At 33.4% G+C, this 18,025-nt stretch overlaps 2 protein-coding genes across 10 annotated transcripts in view; one reads left to right on the top strand and one right to left on the bottom strand.

The window, feature by feature from the left end:
- The window catches only part of LOC127716130 (uncharacterized), a 38,932-nt gene extending 24,865 nt beyond the window's left edge, over positions 1-14,067 (top strand). For 3 of the 7 annotated variants that reach the window (XM_052222230.1, XM_052222231.1, XM_052222227.1), the window contains 4 exons: positions 1,113-1,426; positions 1,919-2,131; positions 5,450-5,594; positions 13,011-14,067. In XM_052222230.1, coding sequence (XP_052078190.1) covers positions 1,113-1,426; positions 1,919-2,131; positions 5,450-5,594; positions 13,011-13,663 — 1,325 coding nt within the window. In that variant the 3' untranslated portion in view covers positions 13,664-14,067. Of the gene's footprint in view, positions 1-1,112; positions 1,427-1,918; positions 2,132-5,449; positions 5,595-6,705; positions 7,318-11,753; positions 11,899-13,010 lie in introns of those variants that run through there. The other 4 variants (XM_052222229.1, XM_052222228.1, XM_052222233.1 and 1 more) reach the window with 4 other exon arrangements.
- LOC127716148 (uncharacterized) overlaps positions 1-18,025 on the bottom strand; it is a 551,146-nt gene that overhangs the window by 408,836 nt on the left and 124,285 nt on the right. The window lies entirely within an intron of this gene.

Raw genomic sequence — 18,025 nt, 5'->3', positions numbered from 1 at the left:
CGAAAGCAGGACGTCATAGTAGAATTTTCCATTGTTCTCGCAGTTATGAAGTTTTTCTTGTTATAAAAATTCTAAGAACTCTAGTCAACTGTCGCGATTTCAAAGCAACTGTAAAAATTCTTTCAAAACAATAGAATGAATAATTTAGTATTGCTTACTTTAAAATGACTAAAGAAAAAGAGCCACTCTTAAATAATAAAAGTCCTGCAAAAGATTTTAAAAAGTTACCAGCAAGACGACTTCTATGTGTTATCAAAGAGTCGACTTCTTTACATCTTTGATACAAAAATACATCAACAACATTTTAAGTACATTGATAGAAAAGAAAGGATATGGGTATCCTCGATGACACAAAAACAGTGCATACACAGCAAGAAAACCCACAAAAAACAAAGGAACAGTGTTTTTATTGCTGTTCTTCATCTCTAAGTCACAGTAAGACCATCAACACGGAGCAAAATTTCTCGTCTCACTGGTAGTTTTAGACGGCCCCTAGCACCGTTTTGAGCGGAATTCTTTGCAAACTGACGATCACGCCACAACTATAAACTGAGGAACAAAGCCATGATGTAATATCAATAAAATAAATCTCGCAAAGAAAATCAAACATTTACTGTCATAATTCAGACCCAACAATCACACTGAAGCGTTAAGACAACCATGCGGCACATCGAAATATATGTTAGATAACTTTTAGTTGTTTAATTCTATATCATTCGGTCTCTGGTGGAGAGTTGCCTCATTGGCAATCATACCACATCTTCTTATTTTTATTTTGGCAGAAAATAACGTATGTATAGGGCAAATAATATTCGGGTAGATTTTGAAAGTAACACCACCAACTTGTGCCTGGTCAAAAAGAACATACCGTAAAGTTGTACTTATTTAAAATGAAATAGTTCCTACGGATAGGTGTAAATATCTAAGTATGTAGAATATATATTGGTCATTTAGTTATCAAACGAAGGTTGAAGGATTGGTGATTCCTGTAAAACACCTTTTGACTGATACTTTACATAATATAAAAAAGTAAAAATAAAATCTAAAAAGGAGGGCATATATTTGCTGTTTCTCAATGATTCTTCTATATACGTTTGGTTTCCTATTTGCAGAATCAAAAGAGCTGAATAACGATTTCTATACGAGTTTGAAGAAAACCAATGTTCGGGCTGTCATTGCGCTAGATGTTGGCACAACTCATTCTCGTTATGCTGTTTTGATAACAGAAACACTATCTTGTAAAGAGAAATGGGAACCTGTCATCGAAGATTCAGTGCCGACAGCTGTTTTGTTCAAAGATAGTTCAAAAAACTATATTGCCTGTGGAGACGAAGCAATGCCAGAATACATATGTGCCATTGAAAATGGCGAACGTGAATCCTATCTGATGTTTGAGAAATTCAAATTAGAATTATACAAACGAATGGTCAGTATATTTTGTAACCAAGTGATACTTATTTTTATAATTAATTTACGAGAAATTAAAAACCAACAACAACAACAAAAACACAAATAGAATAAAAAGATTATGGCAGAGACCCACTGAAGATACAACTGTATGTCTATGGTTTTCAATGCTCTTCAAGTTGGTACTTGATTTTTATCTTCCAACTGTTAAACTCTTGCTTGTTACGCTGTATATTAAAATTTTATTTTTCGTTTCTTTTGATGGAAATTAATGAATACACTAGTGTCTTCTGATTTGACAAGTCCCAGTAATTATAGAATCTAAGCTTAATGTTGAATATGCCTTCATCCTTCATCTGTTGATCATTTACATTAAAAAAAAACTACTTTCATATGTTTGGGTTGTTAGACAGCATCCTTTGGTTGCTTAAATAAAACATTCAAAACATTTAATAATTTAACATTTTTTGTTTGATTCAAATGTATTTATTTATATACTGTTGAATATTAGGAAATAACGGCTGAAATGAAGATAAAAGATGGGTACGGAAGGCCAATGTTGGCAATAGATGTGTATACAGCTGTGATAAATGATCTGAAACAAAGAGCGCTAATACACACGGAAAGGAAAAAAATTGAAGAAATTCACATTGCTTGGGTTATGACGGTGCCAGATGTTTGGAACAAAAATGCTAAAGACTTTATTCAACTAACTTGTGAAAGCGTAAGTTATATCTTGTGTAATAAAGTTGGACGTTAATGTTTTTTCGTTTAACGTATCAAGGTTTTTTGTCATTGAGATTAATGTTGTTTATCTAAGAACGTTGAATTTGTGTAGCTTTGTCTAATCAATTTTGATATTATTGTTTCTTTTATCAGCCTGTTTAATGATCTTTATTTAAAAAAAAAACAGTTGGTTTCCTAATGAGTATTAATTGTGAACCCCTACTGGACGATTAGTTTACGTACTTATGTGAAGCAGACTTCATGCAAAACCTTCTCAAGGACAACAAGATTACAACGCCATAGCAAAATGTCCCTAGCGCTGTATATTTAGGTATTAAATTGTGTGTCACACTATGTAAATGTGGTACGAAAGTCAACATATTGAAAAGTCACATTACATACGAATGGTCAAATCAAATAAGCAGTATAATATGGTCGACTACACATGATGGTAAACAATCCTACAAATCATTAGAGATTTCTGGCAAATGGTCTCAAGGGAGTTGCGTTCAAAAGGTGACAGACACTATTACAAGTATGCGAGTTTTCTGTAAAATATTTGCAGAGTTGTGTTCACAAGGTGTTATTGTCACAACACTAAAGAAAAATATTTAAGTACGTAAAACTCCCGTTATAAATGATCGAATCAAAATGTCGGAACATTATAGTCACCTACACATGATGGCAAACATTCCTACCAAGTATGAGATCTTTCTGTAAAACGGAGGCGTTGTTAACATATTAAAAAAATAGCTAAAGTCCCATAACTCCCATAAAAGATGTTAAATCAAACTGACGATATAGTAGGGACGACAAATAATTCTACAAAGTATAAAAGCTTTATGTCAAACGGTTTTTAATTATTGATGTATTGCGGATTGACAGACGGACGGACACGTACAGGGACCATTATCACACCGCCTGCGGTCCTGTTACTCAATAACCCACATTTTAGTTTTACCTCATATATCCAAATGAGCTTGAAATTTTGGATATTAATACCGAAACTAGAAAGTCTGCTTCATATCTTTATCTTTTCCTCGATATTGACACATAAACGACTTCAAACTAGAATCGATGATAAACGTGATTAGCAGTGATATGCTCTGTACACAAAAACTGCTTCAACAGAGCGACACTTCTTAAGTTTAACAATCACCATCACGAATTGGTGAACTGATACGATATGTCTTATTCGTAACTCACTTGCAACATATTTCGCAATCCTAAATCTTTAGATATCAGATTTGTTGCCTTATCTGTAATTGTAACTTTTGTGTACTATTCCCGATCGGGACATTGTGACTGAGTGTGGATTCACAAGGCGGTTTAATGGATGCATAGCAGTATACGCTTACCCTGTCGATGCATTCGGCTTTCTTTATGTATGTTATTGTGTTTTCTTAAGAATGTAGTCATGTCAGGTTTAGAAATTTTGGCAGATTTTCCAACGATAAAGGGTTAAATACTTTGCCCCACTTCACCCACTTTTCACTGAAGACTTCAATAGCTCATAAAAGGTCAATACCAAAATTTAAGCAGATTCTAGATTTCTATTCCTAACGAATTGAGACCCAGATAATGCCAATGCTAAATATAAGGTCAAAGTCCAAGTCGGCCTTTTCCCGCCCTTTTGTTAAAATTAAATATCTCGAAAAGGAGTTCCATAACCTATCAATATTGTTAGCTTAATTTGTTCCTTAACTTATGCTCTTCTGATTTATAGTATTCATTTCAAATTCTAGATTTTTTTTATTTCACCTGACTACATCCTTAATCAATTTATGAGATTTAAACAACGGTAAACTACTGTTGCCTATAATTTTGCATACAACCGATAGTAAAAGGCTGCAATTTTGTACCTTACTTTCCTCCCCAAAAATAAAAATGGAATATTACAGTAAGATAAGCAAACGGTATGTGCGTGCACAAGTTATAATTGCTGACTTATCTAAGTTTTTCATAAATACTTGAAAAATATTAGCCCCAAATTTTTTTTTTTTGGGGGGGGGGATTTATTATGGGAACTCTCCTTACCTATGAGCGATATTGTTTACTTCCACTGGTACAAACATGTAAAACCATGCTCACAATGCCCAGCCAATTATGATTGTCAATCCTTGATTATTTTATGGTCTTTTTTGGTCATCTACCTCTTCAACTGTTGCGGTTTTTATATATCCTAGGCTTTCAATTGTTCGGCTTTAAGCGTTCATGATGGAGGTACATCAAGAAAAGCGCATCGGACGTGTGAAATTTAGCAAGTGTTGCTTTAATATTTTACGTTTTGTTCAATGTGTTAAGGAATTTAATTGATTTTAATGATGGGTAGGCATAAATAGTTTTATTTATATGATAAATATAAGTTGTGCTCATTGTTGAAGACCGTGCGATAACCTATAGTTGTTGACATCGAAATCATTTGACGAATAGTTGGCTCATCGGCAATCATACAACATTTCCTTATTTTTTGTTTGTAAGAGCACAAAATAAGAACAAACTGTACAAATCAGTTGAATTTGCTCAACACAACAGATTGGTACGAGATAAAAACAAATTACTTAAATACACAAAGTACTGATCTGAAAGTACTCGCAGTTACTGACAATTAGTTCAAAGCCATTTACAACTAATAAATACTAGTAGATCATGTTCTTCAAGACTAAAGTATCAATCAGTAAACATCCAACGGATTTAGTAATAGACATCATAGACAGTCTGTGAAAAGCATGACCGTGTGCAATGTTAAAATACAAGTAAATAGTATCGAGGGGCCGTAGGACCATATGTTTTCATAACTGTATACTAATATGAATTTAGTGGTGTTCTAATTTATCAAATGAACATAAATGTACGTGTGTCATTGATAACCGTTACGAATAAGTGTATCTAAAGGACCAATGGGTTTACATGTATCGTTTACAAATTAAATTACTCTATGAACAATGTCGACCTAGTTTTGTCGTTTATGTTTACTTTAGTAGTCCGCTTTTTGACAATGATTTTTAAATGGCAAGAAACGACAAAGCTAAGAAAGCATTAGTACCAAATTATTCCTTCGTTTTATTGTTCATATTTTTATCTTTACAATAAAAAATAAATTGTGAGTAAATTCAGTGTATGCAGACATGAGTATTGGGATAAATAGCGAAGAAAGTTGTGTTTAAATATAAGAATTTAAGACATTACGGTGACCTAATGTTGTTAACTTGTATGTCAGTCTCTTGTGGAGAGTTGTCTCATTGGCAATCATACCACATCTACTTTTTTTTTTTTTATTAAAACCGAGTCCGCATATAATTTCATTTTTTTTCAGAGTGGAATACCCAAAGAACAGTTGATAATAGAAGATGAATCAATTGCTATACTTAAATATTTTCAAGATGTCCAATATTTTTGTAAAGAAAAAATTATATCGCAAAATTTAGATGACAAGAACTATCTTCTCATAGACCTTGGTGGTAATTATACTTTTTCTTTCAAATTGTAATTTTATCCTTGTCTTCCCCAGACCGAAGTTTAATAAATAAAAAAATAGTATCAATTATATACTAGTTGTTAACACCAAGATACTCCTTTTAAACCAATAAGCAGGAATTATTTTAAAAAAAAACGGAGACCGACTGAAATCCCCTGAATATATATAATATATATATTTTTTTCATACAGTAAATAGTTCCCACACAGCGGCGTATAATAGACATTTGCAAATTGTCAATGAACATCTCATTTAGTGCAACAAAACGTGAACTGATGGATGTGTATCCTTATTAAAAACAATTAATCTAGATAGTTATTGGTGTGTGTGGCTAGAGAAAAAAAACAAAGGCATTCATTACTACATTTTCGAATATATGCTACATGTCTTGATTCGTCTACATGCAGTATGTCATATGGTCCAAAGAATATGCATAAAGGAAAATGTTGGATATATGTTGATGTGACAAGAACAAACGACATGACGTCTGACTAAAAGAAATGTAAGGGTCACCAAACTGTTAAAACAACATTCATTAATGCTCTTATATATATGTGAAGCTCTGACTTGCCGCGAGTTTTGAACAGAGACTACCCAAGATGTGTCATCAGCACCAATTTCTCTATCTGACAGAACAAAATTAAGATATAACAAAAAACGACCACTGATTTGTTTCTGACATACACAATAACTTGTAGTTAAGTTTTAAATCTCAACAATTCCCCCTTATTATATCGATTGATGGAATAACAAACGATACAAAAAAGAATATACGATAAAAATCAGCACAGATTAAAACACCTAACACTATTATACCAATGTAATAGATCACAAACGTCACAAGTACACGCACGCCAATACAGTATCAAACTAGACTTGCAGATACTTCAAGCAAGCTCCAAGTATTTCACATGGTGAGATGTAATCAATGCTTACCAGCTGCCATTTGATATCGGTGGGTAGACTATGGTTTGCAGGTCGCAATAGTATGTTAATTTGGCATGATTTTCTAAATACATCAGCTAAAAATTACTGTTCATCCCACAAATGAAAACGGTTGCTTTGAATATTTAATTTGTTGTTTATATTTTCAGGTGGAACATGTGACATAACTGGTTATCACGTGACCGCCGATTGCGATGTAGGCGTTCCAATTAAATCTACACATATAGCATGTGGTGTCGATATAGCATGTAATGCAATTCTGGATCGCATTTCATCTATGATAGGAGACCGAGCTATGGATTGTATGAAAGAAGAAGAAACATCAAGCTTCTTACAATTGAAAGAAGCATGTTTACAGTTATGCAAGACATCAGAATATACATTAAAACTAAATGTACCAATACAAATTTTTGACAAACTGTGTACACGTTTTCGTTTGATGTCATTTGAGGAAACTGTTGATGATTTCGGAAAAACTCTATCTTGTGGAAACTCGAAACATATTGATATTGATTTTAAACTATCCGGGGACAAACTAATTGTACGGAAAGGACTCATTGACGACTCACTCAAGGTGGTAATAGGAACTGTAATAAGTGAAATCAAGCATATCTTAAAGACACAAAAGGCACAAGACATTCAGCAGTTTTTCATAGTTGGGGGATTCTCATCTCTATTAATTGTTCAAAATGAAATTCAGGAGGCTTTCAAAGAGAAATCTGTCTTCTTTGCTAACGACAAAGTCTACTCATCTGTTAAAGGTGCACTTTTATGTAGATGTAACAAGATTAGAATGGAATAGTAAATAATTGCAGTAATATTGGGAAAGAAATGCTATGGTGTACAATGCTTTAGTCTGGGAGTACATGATTTATTTATTAGTTGTTATGACGTTGGATAATCATTCATTCACTGCGAGTACTATTAGATCGGTACATTGTGTCTTTTGTCTTATGAATCTCAAAATACATTCTCTCTTATGTTGGCTATCAGAGCTTGACCTTTTACATATCCATGTTTTTGTAAAGACCTTCGAGTTTTGAGCCCCCGGGATGTTGTCTACATATGATCACTTTGTTCTAGTTGAACAATCGTCATAAAAATCTTACATAGTGCTCATACAGTCACCTTATAAAGCAGGTCTATTCGGATAAGGTTCACTCCTGTTTTGTTTAAAAATGCCAACAATATATATTTTGTTACATTATTTGTTTTATTTAGTGAAAACTTCATTTTCAATGTTTAATCAGAATCCATGTTTATCCTATCTGGTCCAGTGTGGGCGTTTCCAATCACTTAGCGTTCGTCGTCAACCTTTGCCATCGTCGTCGTTAATTAACTTTAACCAAAACCTTTTCCCAAGAAAGTACTGGGTTGCGTTCAATATCGTAGCAGCTACATAGATCTACATAGGGCTACGTAGATTTTTGACTACTGAACGTGTAGCTAGCCTAGCTGCTATCTAGATCTATTTAGCAGCTAGGCTAGCTACACGTTCAGTAGTCAAAAATCTACGTAGCCCTATGTAGCTGCTACGATATTGAACGCAACCCTGGGCTAAATGAAATTTGAGTTGGCTTCAATTATCCGGGGGGTATGTAGTTAGAAAAATATTTCCAATGATCCCGCCTGCTAACAAACATGGCCAGCTAGGCTAAAATGGAACGAACACAGTGCTAGAATACATATTATCTTGTAAACCGTTAAAGATAGAGAAAATGTGACGGAACGAAACTGTCAGACGACTCCCTATAGAAGGTATTGCCTTTCAATGATTTTTTACCAGTTTTTGCAATTTGGATTTTTCTTGCCAACGAGAAATTGAAATTTTTAAGGATGAAAAAGATCAGTAATACAAGAATACAAGATCTATAAATAAGTATAATGGTCGGAATTTTAAAACGACACCTTTTTTGAGTTATCGTCCTTGAAAGACAAATTTTACCTAATTTTGTGTGTGTTTATGCGTACTATAGTGAACTATAGTACATAGAGTAAAACTGTAAATAGAAAGTATGATCAGCAGGACAAGATCTACAAACAGTTTCAAAAAGGAACAATGAAAGAGGCAACATGGCCAAAATGCTCAGTCGACTCCTTCATAAGTTATTGGCCTTGAGAAAGACGATCTTTGTACATATTTGCGAGATTTTGTTTTATTAATTACAGTGAATGTACAGTGAGTGTCGATTAACAAGGCGGTTTAATGGATGCATAGCAGTATACGCTTACCCTGTCGACGCATTCGGCTTACTTTATGTATGTTATTGTGTTTTCGTAAGGAAGTAATCATGTCAGGTTTAGGAATTTTGTCTGATTTTCCAACGATAAAGGGTTAAATAGTTTGCCCCACATCACCCACTTTTCACTGAAGACTTCAATAGCTCATAAAAGGTCAATACCAAAATTTAAGCAGATTCTAGATTTCTTTTCTTACGAATTGAGACCCAAATAATGCCAATGCTAAATATAAGGTCAAAGTCCAAGTCGGCCTTTTCTCGCCATTTTGTTAAAATTAAATATCTCGAAAGGGAGTTCCATAACCTTTAATATTTTAGCTTAATTTGTTCCTTAACTTATGCTCTTCTGATTTATAGTATCAATTTTAAATTTTAGATTTTTTTAATTTCAACTGACTACATCCTTAATCAATTGATGAGATATGAACAACGGTAAACTGCTGTTGCCTATAATTTTGCATACAACCGATAGTAAAAGGCTGCAATTTTGCAGCTCTGTGGTTTTTATCTCTTTTATACCTTACTTTCCTCCCCAAAAATAAAAATGGAATATTACAGTAAGATAAGCAAACGTTATGTGCGTGCACAAGTTATAATTGCTGAAGTTTTTTCATAAATACTTGAAAAATATTAGCCCCAAATATTTTTTTTGGGAGGGGGGAGGCAGGGATTTATATTGGGAACTCTCCTTACCTACCTTATGAGCGATATTGAGCACTTTCACTGACACAAACCTATAAAACCATGCTCACAATGCCCAGCCAATTATGATTGTCAATTCTTGATTATTTTATGGTCTTTTTTTATCATCTAGCTCTTCAACTGTTGCGGTTCTTATATATCCTAGGCTTTCAAATGTTCGGCTTTGAGCGTTCATGATGGAGGTACATCCAGAAAAGCGCATCGGACGTATGAAATTTAGCAAGTTTTGCTTTCATATTTTACGTTATGTTCAATGTGGTTAAATGAATTTAATTGATTTTAATGATGGGTAGGCATAAATAGTTTTATTTATATGATAAATATAGGTTGTGCTCACTGTTGAAGACCATGCGATAACCTATAGTTGTTGACATCAAAATCATTTGACGAATAGTTGGCTCATCGGCAATCATACAACATTTCCTTATTTTCATGTGGCAAATATTTAGATAAAAGTACAGTTGTAATTATCTGCACCGATCTGTTGGTTTTGACATTACAGTATACATCCTAATTGTGTTTTCTCAATCCTCTTTTAACCTGGGATAGTTTGTAAGAGCACAAAATAAAAACAAACTGTACAAATCAGTTCAATTGGCACAACACAACAGATTGGTACGAGAGAAAAACAAATTACTTTAATACACAAAGTACTGATCGGAGAGTGCTTGCAGTTATTGACAGCTAGTTCAAAGCCATTCACAACTAATAAATACTAGTAGATCATGTTCTTCAAGACTAAAGTATCAATCAGTAAACATCCAACGGATTTAGTAAAAAAACATCATAGACAGTCTGAAAAGCATGACTGTGTGCAATGTTAAAATATAAGTAAATAGTATCGAGAGGCCATAGGACCATATATTTTCATAACTGTATACTAATATGTATTTAGTTGTGTTCTAATTTATCAAATAAACATAAATGTACGTGTGTCATTGATAGTTTAAACATATTTTATTTGCTAAATATCAGCAAAATGGATTAGACACAAGTAAATCATACTTATGAAGTATACATACAATAACATTATGAGCATGCATGTAAAGCGAACAAATTCATTAAATATTATACGAACTATAAATAAAAAGAAGAAAAGAACAAGAAGAATGAAAAAGGAGGAAAAGAAAAAGAAGCAAATCATATCCTCTGTGATGATGACTTAGGTTTGATGGTGATGATCATTCGTGCCGGTAGCAATAACACTTTATGAAGGTACTAGAAATCTGTTAGACCTTTTAATAAAATCTTGAACATGTTTGAAAATTAGGAGATTTTGTTCATTCGAAAGTTCGAGGTTTCCGCAAGTTAATAGTTAAATATCAATAATAAAGTTTTTAGTAAGCCAATTAAGATTGCTACTTAAAATTTCTCTACATGTAGTGTATTTTGGGGAAACGAAAAGAAAATGATGAATATCCTCAATATCAGACCCACACTGACACGAAGGATCCGGTATAATGTTAGCTTTGAAAAAGGTCAGAGTTTAAGCGGAACATCGCAATTGAGTTAAAATAATATTCAGTTTCCTCGGACCTTACATATAATACGGCGCAACTCTACTCTGAACACCTTATTTTTTCAATTCTCTCTTAAATTTAGATATAGAGTCGGTGTTTCGAATTTTTAAGTCAAGCTTATTCCATTCTCGTATTGTGGATGGAGTAAAAGATTCAGTGGTAAGGGAAAGTCTACAAAATGGAACAATGATATTTTGACCGTTTCGCAACGGATAGTTGGTTGTACTTTGTATACATGGGGGAACAAGATTACACAGGTACTCAGGTGCATGTTTTTTTATTTATATTATAAAACATCTGTAATTTTCTTCTTTTTTTCCAATGGGTTTACATTTATTGTTTACAAATTAAATTTCTCTATGAACAACATTGACCTTATTTTGTCGTTTATGTTTACTGACGTAGTCCGCTTTTTGACGATGATTTCTAAATGGCAAGAAACGACAAAGCTAATAAAGCATTAGAACCAAATTGTTCCTTCGTTTTATTGTTCATATTTTTATCTTTAAAATAAAAAATAAATTGTGAGTAAATTCAGTATATGCAGACATGAGTATTGGGATAAATAGCGAAGAAAGTTGTGTTTAAATATAAGAATTTAAGACATTACGGTGACCTAATGTTGTTAACTTGTATGTCAGTCTCTTGTGGAGAGTTGTCTCATTGGCAATCATACCACATCTACTTTTTTTTTTTATTAAAACCGAGTCCGCATATAATTTCATTTTTTTTCAGAGTGGAATACCCAAAGAACAGTTGATAATAGAAGATGAATCAATTGCTATACTTAAATATTTTCAAGATGTCCAATATTTTTGTAAAGAAAAAATTATATCGCAAAATTTAGATGACAAGAACTATCTTCTCATAGACCTTGGTGGTAATTATACTTTTTCTTTCAAATTGTAATTTTATCCTTGTCTTCCCCAGACCGAAGTTTAATAAATAAAAAAATAGTATCAATTATATACTAGTTGTTAACACCAAGATACTCCTTTTAAACCAATAAGCAGGAATTATTTAAAAAAAAAACGGAGACCGACTGAAATCCCCTGAATATATATAATATATATATTTTTTTCATACAGTCAATAGTTCCCACACAGCGGCGTATAATAGACATTTGCAAATTGTCAATGAACATCTCATTTAGTGCAACAAAACATGAACTGATGGATGTGTATCCTTATTAAAAAACAATTAATCTAGATAGTTATTGGTGTGTGTGGCTAGAGAAAAAAAAACAAAGGCATTCATTACTACATTTTAGAATATATTGCTACATGTCTTGATTCGTCTACATGCAGTATGTCATATGGTCCAAAGAATATGCATAAAGGAAAATGTTGGATATATGTCGATGTGACAAGAACCAACGACATGACGTCTGACTAAAAGAAATGTAAGGGTCACCAAACTGTTAAAACAACATTCATTAATGCTCTTATATATATGTGAAGCTCTGACTTGCCGCGAGTTTTGAACAGAGACTACCCAAGATGTGTCATCAGCACCAATTTCTCTATCTGACAGAACAAAATTAAGATATAACAAAAAACGACCACTGATTTGTTTCTGACATACACAATAACTTGTAGTTAAGTTTTAAATCTCAACAATTCCCCCTTATTATATCGATTGATGGAATAACAAACGATACAATAAAAGAATATACGATAAAAATCAGCACAGATTAAAACACCTAACTCTATTATACCAATGTAATAGATCACAAACGTCACAAGTACACGCACGCCAATACAGTATCAAACTAGACTTGAAGATACTTCAAGCAAGCTCCAATTATTTCACATGGTGAGATGTAATCAATGCTTACCTGCCATTTGATATCGGTGGGTAGACTATGGTTTTCAGGTCGCAATAGTATGTTAATTTGGCATGATTTTCTAAATACATCAGCTAAAAATTACTGTTTATCCCACAAATGAAAACGTTTGCTTTGAATATTTAATTTGTTGTTTATATTTTCAGGTGGAACATGTGACATAACTGGTTATCACGTGACCGCCGACTGCGATGTAGGCGTTCCAATTAAACCTACACATATAGCATGTGGTGTCGATATAGCATGTAATGCAATTTTGGAACGCATTTCGTCTATGATAGGAGACCGAGCTATGGATTGTATGAAAGAAGAAGAAACATCAAGCTTCTTACAATTGAAAGAAGCATGTTTACAGTTATGCAAGACATCAGAATATACATTAAAACTAAATGTACCAATCCACATTTTTGACAAACTGTGTACACGTTTTCGTTTGATGTCATTTGAGGAAACTGTTGATGATTTCGGAAAAACTCTATCTTGTGGAAACTCGAAACATATTGATATTGATTTTAAACTATCCGGGGACAAACTAATTGTACGGAAAGGACTCATTGATGACTCACTCAAGGTGGTAATAGGAACTGTAATAAGTGAAATCATGCATATCTTAAAGACACAAAAGGCACAAGACATTCAGCAGTTTTTCATAGTTGGGGGATTCTCATCTCTATTAATTGTTCAAAATGAAATTCAGGAGGCTTTCAAAGAGAAATCTGTCTTATTTGCTAACGACAAAGTCTACTCATCTGTTAAAGGTGCATTCTTATGTAGATGTAACAAGATAAGAATGGAATAGTAAATAATTGCCGTAATATTTGGAAAGAAATGCTATGGTGTACAATGCTTTAGTCTGGGAGTACATGATTTATTTATTAGTTGTTATGACGTTGGACAATTATTCATTCACTGCGAGTACTATTAGATCGGTACATTGTGTCTTTTGTCTTATGAACCTCAACATACATTCTCCTTTATGTTGGCTATTAGAGCTTGACCTTTACATATCCATGTTTTTTTTAAAGACCTTCGAGTTTTGAGCCCCCGGGATGTTGTCTACATATGATCACTTTGTTCTAGTTGAACAATCGTCATAAAAATCTTACATAGTGCTCATACAGTCACCTTATAAAGCAGGTCTATTCGGATACGGTTCACTCCTGTTTGTTTAAAAATGCCAACAATATATATTTTGTTACATTATTTGTTTTATTTAGTGAAAACTTCATTTTCAATGTTTAATTAGAATCCATGTTTATCCTATCTGGTCCAGTGTGGGCGTTTCCAATCACTTAGCGTTCGTCGTAAACCGTTGCCATTGTCGTCGTTAGTTAACTTTAACCAAAACCTTTTCCCAAGAAAGTACTGGGGTAAATGAAACTTGAGTTTGCTTCAATTATCCGGGGGGTAAGTAGTTAGAAAAATATTTCCAATGATCCCGCCTGCTAACAAACATGGCCAGCTAGGCTAAAATAGAACAAACACAGTGCTAGAATACATATTATCTTGTAAACCGTTAAAGATAGAGAAAATCTGACGGAACGAAACTGTCAGACGACTCCCTATAGAAGGTATTGCCTTTCAATGATTTTTTACCAGTTTTTGCAATTTGGATTTTTCTTGACAACGAGAAATTGAAATTGTTAAGGATGAAAAAGATCAGTAATACAAGATCTATAAATAAGTATAATGGTCGGAATTTTAAGACTACTCCTTTTTTGAGTTATCGTCCTTGAAAGACAAATTTTACCTAATTTTGTGTGTGTTTATGCGTACTATAGTGAACTATAGTAGATAGATTGAAACTGTGAATAGAAAGTATGATCAGCAGGACAAGATCTACAAACAGTTTCAAAAAGGCACAATGAAAGAGGCAACATGGCCAAAATGCTCAGTCGACTACTTTATAAGTTATTGGCATTGAGAAAGACGATTTTTGTCCATATTTGCGAGATTTTGTTTTATTAATTACAGTAAAAAGAGAGAAATTTTAATTACAAATATGATTTAACAAACAATATGAACTAATAGATCAACATAGCCTAAATCGTCAGTCGACTTGTTATAGGAGTTATGCTCCTGAATGACGATTTTTACCTATTTTTGCTTTTCTGAAAGAATTTATCAGAAATGTTCTGATTGTATTGTATCCATTTTATACCAAAATACCAGGGGAGCAAAACAGGTTCCATGCAGCCTCTATTTTTTAATATTTTATGAAATTTACGGGAAAAATGTTAAGACAGAAAATCAAGATAGCTATATGTATATCTAGTTACAATTTATCAAGGACTAATATTATATTCTGATCGTTAACCATTGTAAACATTCAGAACTTCCTTACACGACCTAATGAAGCAAATAACCCATGTCAGTACATCAGAGTCACTTTAAGAGCTTCTTCCATGACATTTCATACGGGATATGCATTTACAAAATAATATTATGCAGTTAAACTTAGTTAATCAAGGCAACAATGATCGTCAGGAAAGGTCTATATTAGGTAGGTAAAGTAAATTTTTTTTCTTGTGATTGAGGACAGGCAGCGAATATGATTGGTAATAATAACTGGTTTACGTTGTGTAATGATAGGCGATCCTCTTTTGTTTGAAGTTAGGTGCGAAAATCTTAAACAAGGGGATATTCTAACTGGTAGATCAAAGACAAACTGACACCGCTATGGCATAAAAAAAGACAAACGACGAAACGACAAAAATCACTTCCATAAAAGACAACTGGAAAACTAAACACACGAATCCCACCAAAAACGGGGGTGATGAAAAGAGCCAGGGAAAGGATATCAGATCGTGCTCCATATGCGGCACCCGTCATATTACTCATATATGCACAAAATGTGACAAAATCTCACTTCTATGTATCTATGATGAGTTTATTCTCAAACTTTAAGCAGTTTATTTGAGGAAAGTCAATATACGTTGGATGTACCGATGTTCCTTCGTCTCTCTGACAAAACAAATTTGAGTCCCTATGTTCATTTTAATTATTGATAGATTTCATAAACAATATTAGCGTATATAGATACTACAAATATGTCTGTTGTTAAAAATTCGAGATTTCTGGAAAATATTCGCGATTAAGAATTTTTAGGAATCTGATGATAATATTCATTCGAAAAAAAAAGTATAGATAAAACATAAGTTTTCATTAAATACTGTCTTGTGTTTTTGTGTCCTGGTTTTGTAGTTTACGTATTTTGTCGGGTACTTGATGACGGATAGCGCTTGACGTCTTGAGCAGAACAGTTTAATAATTTTATAATTTTATCTTTTTACTTGATTCAATTTCGGTGTGCTGGTTCATATTCTGGACGTCAGTCTTTGCTCCTTTCAATTAGAAATACGGATAACAAAACAAGAAACTCAGAAATGGAAAAATACTCATACCAAATTCGTTCAAAGGGTATCTCCAAAATCGCTTATCTAAAAATACCAAAATCGCTAACATTTTTAATAATAAAAATCGTGGTTACCCTTCTATCGATAACTGTCATGCCAAAAAATGACTTACATGTCTCCGTCTTTTCACCAACAATACGGTAAGGTCCACGTTTAATGCTTGATTTCTTGATTGACAAAATATTTGTTACGTTTGGAGGACGCGTTTTTCAACAGACTGTCAGAATTCCAATGGGAACAAATTGTGCCCCTCTTCTTGCCGACTTGTTTCTTTATTATTATGAGGCTGACTTCATACAGGAACTTCTTAGGAAGAAAGATAAAAAGTTAGCAATATCCTTTAATTTACGTTCCGCTATATAGATGATGTTCTCTCACAAAATAATACAAAATTTGGTGACTATGTTGAACGAATCTATCCCATCGAACTAGAGATAAAGGATACTACAGATACAGTTAAGTCTGCCTCATATCTTGACTTACATCTAGAAATTGACAATATGGGTCGGTTGAAAACAAAACTTAACGACAAAAGAGATGATTTCAGCTTCCCAATTGTGAACTTTCCATTTCTATGTAGCAACATTCCAGCAGCACCTGCATACGGAGTATATATCTCCCAATTGATACGATATTCCCGGGCTTGTATGTCCTATCATGATTTCCTTGATAGAGGATTGCTGCTCACAAGAAAGCTATTAAACCAAGAGTTCCAAATGGTGAAGTTGAAATCATCCCTTCGTAAATCTTACGGACGCCATAACGAGTTGGTTGACCGTTATAGAATAACCGTTTTACAGATGATATCGGATATGTTCCTTATGTCGTAACTGCAATACCCTTCCCTTTTCACGAATGTGACCTACCGAATTAGACTATTTACCGGATTTGTAATAACATAAGCAACACGATGGGTGCCACATGTGGAGCAGGATCTGCTTACCCTTCCGGAGAACCTGAGATCACCCCCAGTTTTTGGTGGGGTTCGTGTTGCTTAGTCTTTAGTTTTCTATGTTGTGTCATCTGTACTATTATTTGTCTGTTTGTCTTTTTATTTTTGGCCATGGCGTTGTCAGTTTGTTTTCGATCTATGAGTTTGACTGTCCCTCTGGTATCTTTCGTCCCTCTTTTAATGGTCGCACATTTCCCTTAATTTTGAAACTGATATAAATTGAAAAACTAAGAGTGTTATCTATTTACTTGCATGAAACAAACCGGGATGCGGTATTCAGTACGTAGGTGAAACCGGACGCTATTTATCTAAACGCACGCAAGAACATCTTTATCGTTTAAAAGACCCCATAAATTTAAAAGTATTATTTATCAACACCTTGAGAAGCACAATCATTCTATTAGGTATTTAACAGTTCAACCTTTTGAAGTAGTAAATCAGCAACCTGGGGAATCTTATTCAAAATTTGTACGATCACGGAAATTAATTGAATTAAATTGGATTAAAAAATTACAGACAGTCTATTCTCTCGGTCTTAATGATAATATCATGGGAATTGGCAATGTATCAAGAACCGATTCCGTTAACATTTTGGATATAGTTTCTAAAGCTGTTCGTAAAAACCGTTCTCATGGACGTAGAATAAATCGCAATCAGAGAAAATTTAGTACTAAGCATTACAAATATTTCCGACCTAATTCCTATTTTAACAAAATAACGGCAGACATTATCTGTTAACCAATTTCTGTTCTTTACCTGTTAATAAATTACTCAAATTTTGGACGATTGCAAC

The sequence above is a fragment of the Mytilus californianus genome, unplaced genomic scaffold, assembly GCF_021869535.1.
Source record: "Mytilus californianus isolate M0D057914Y unplaced genomic scaffold, xbMytCali1.0.p SCAF_9, whole genome shotgun sequence".
Classification (NCBI taxonomy): Eukaryota; Metazoa; Mollusca; class Bivalvia; order Mytilida; family Mytilidae; genus Mytilus; species Mytilus californianus.
Note: the sequence above shows the minus strand (reverse complement) of the source record. Positions and strands in the feature narration are given on the sequence as shown.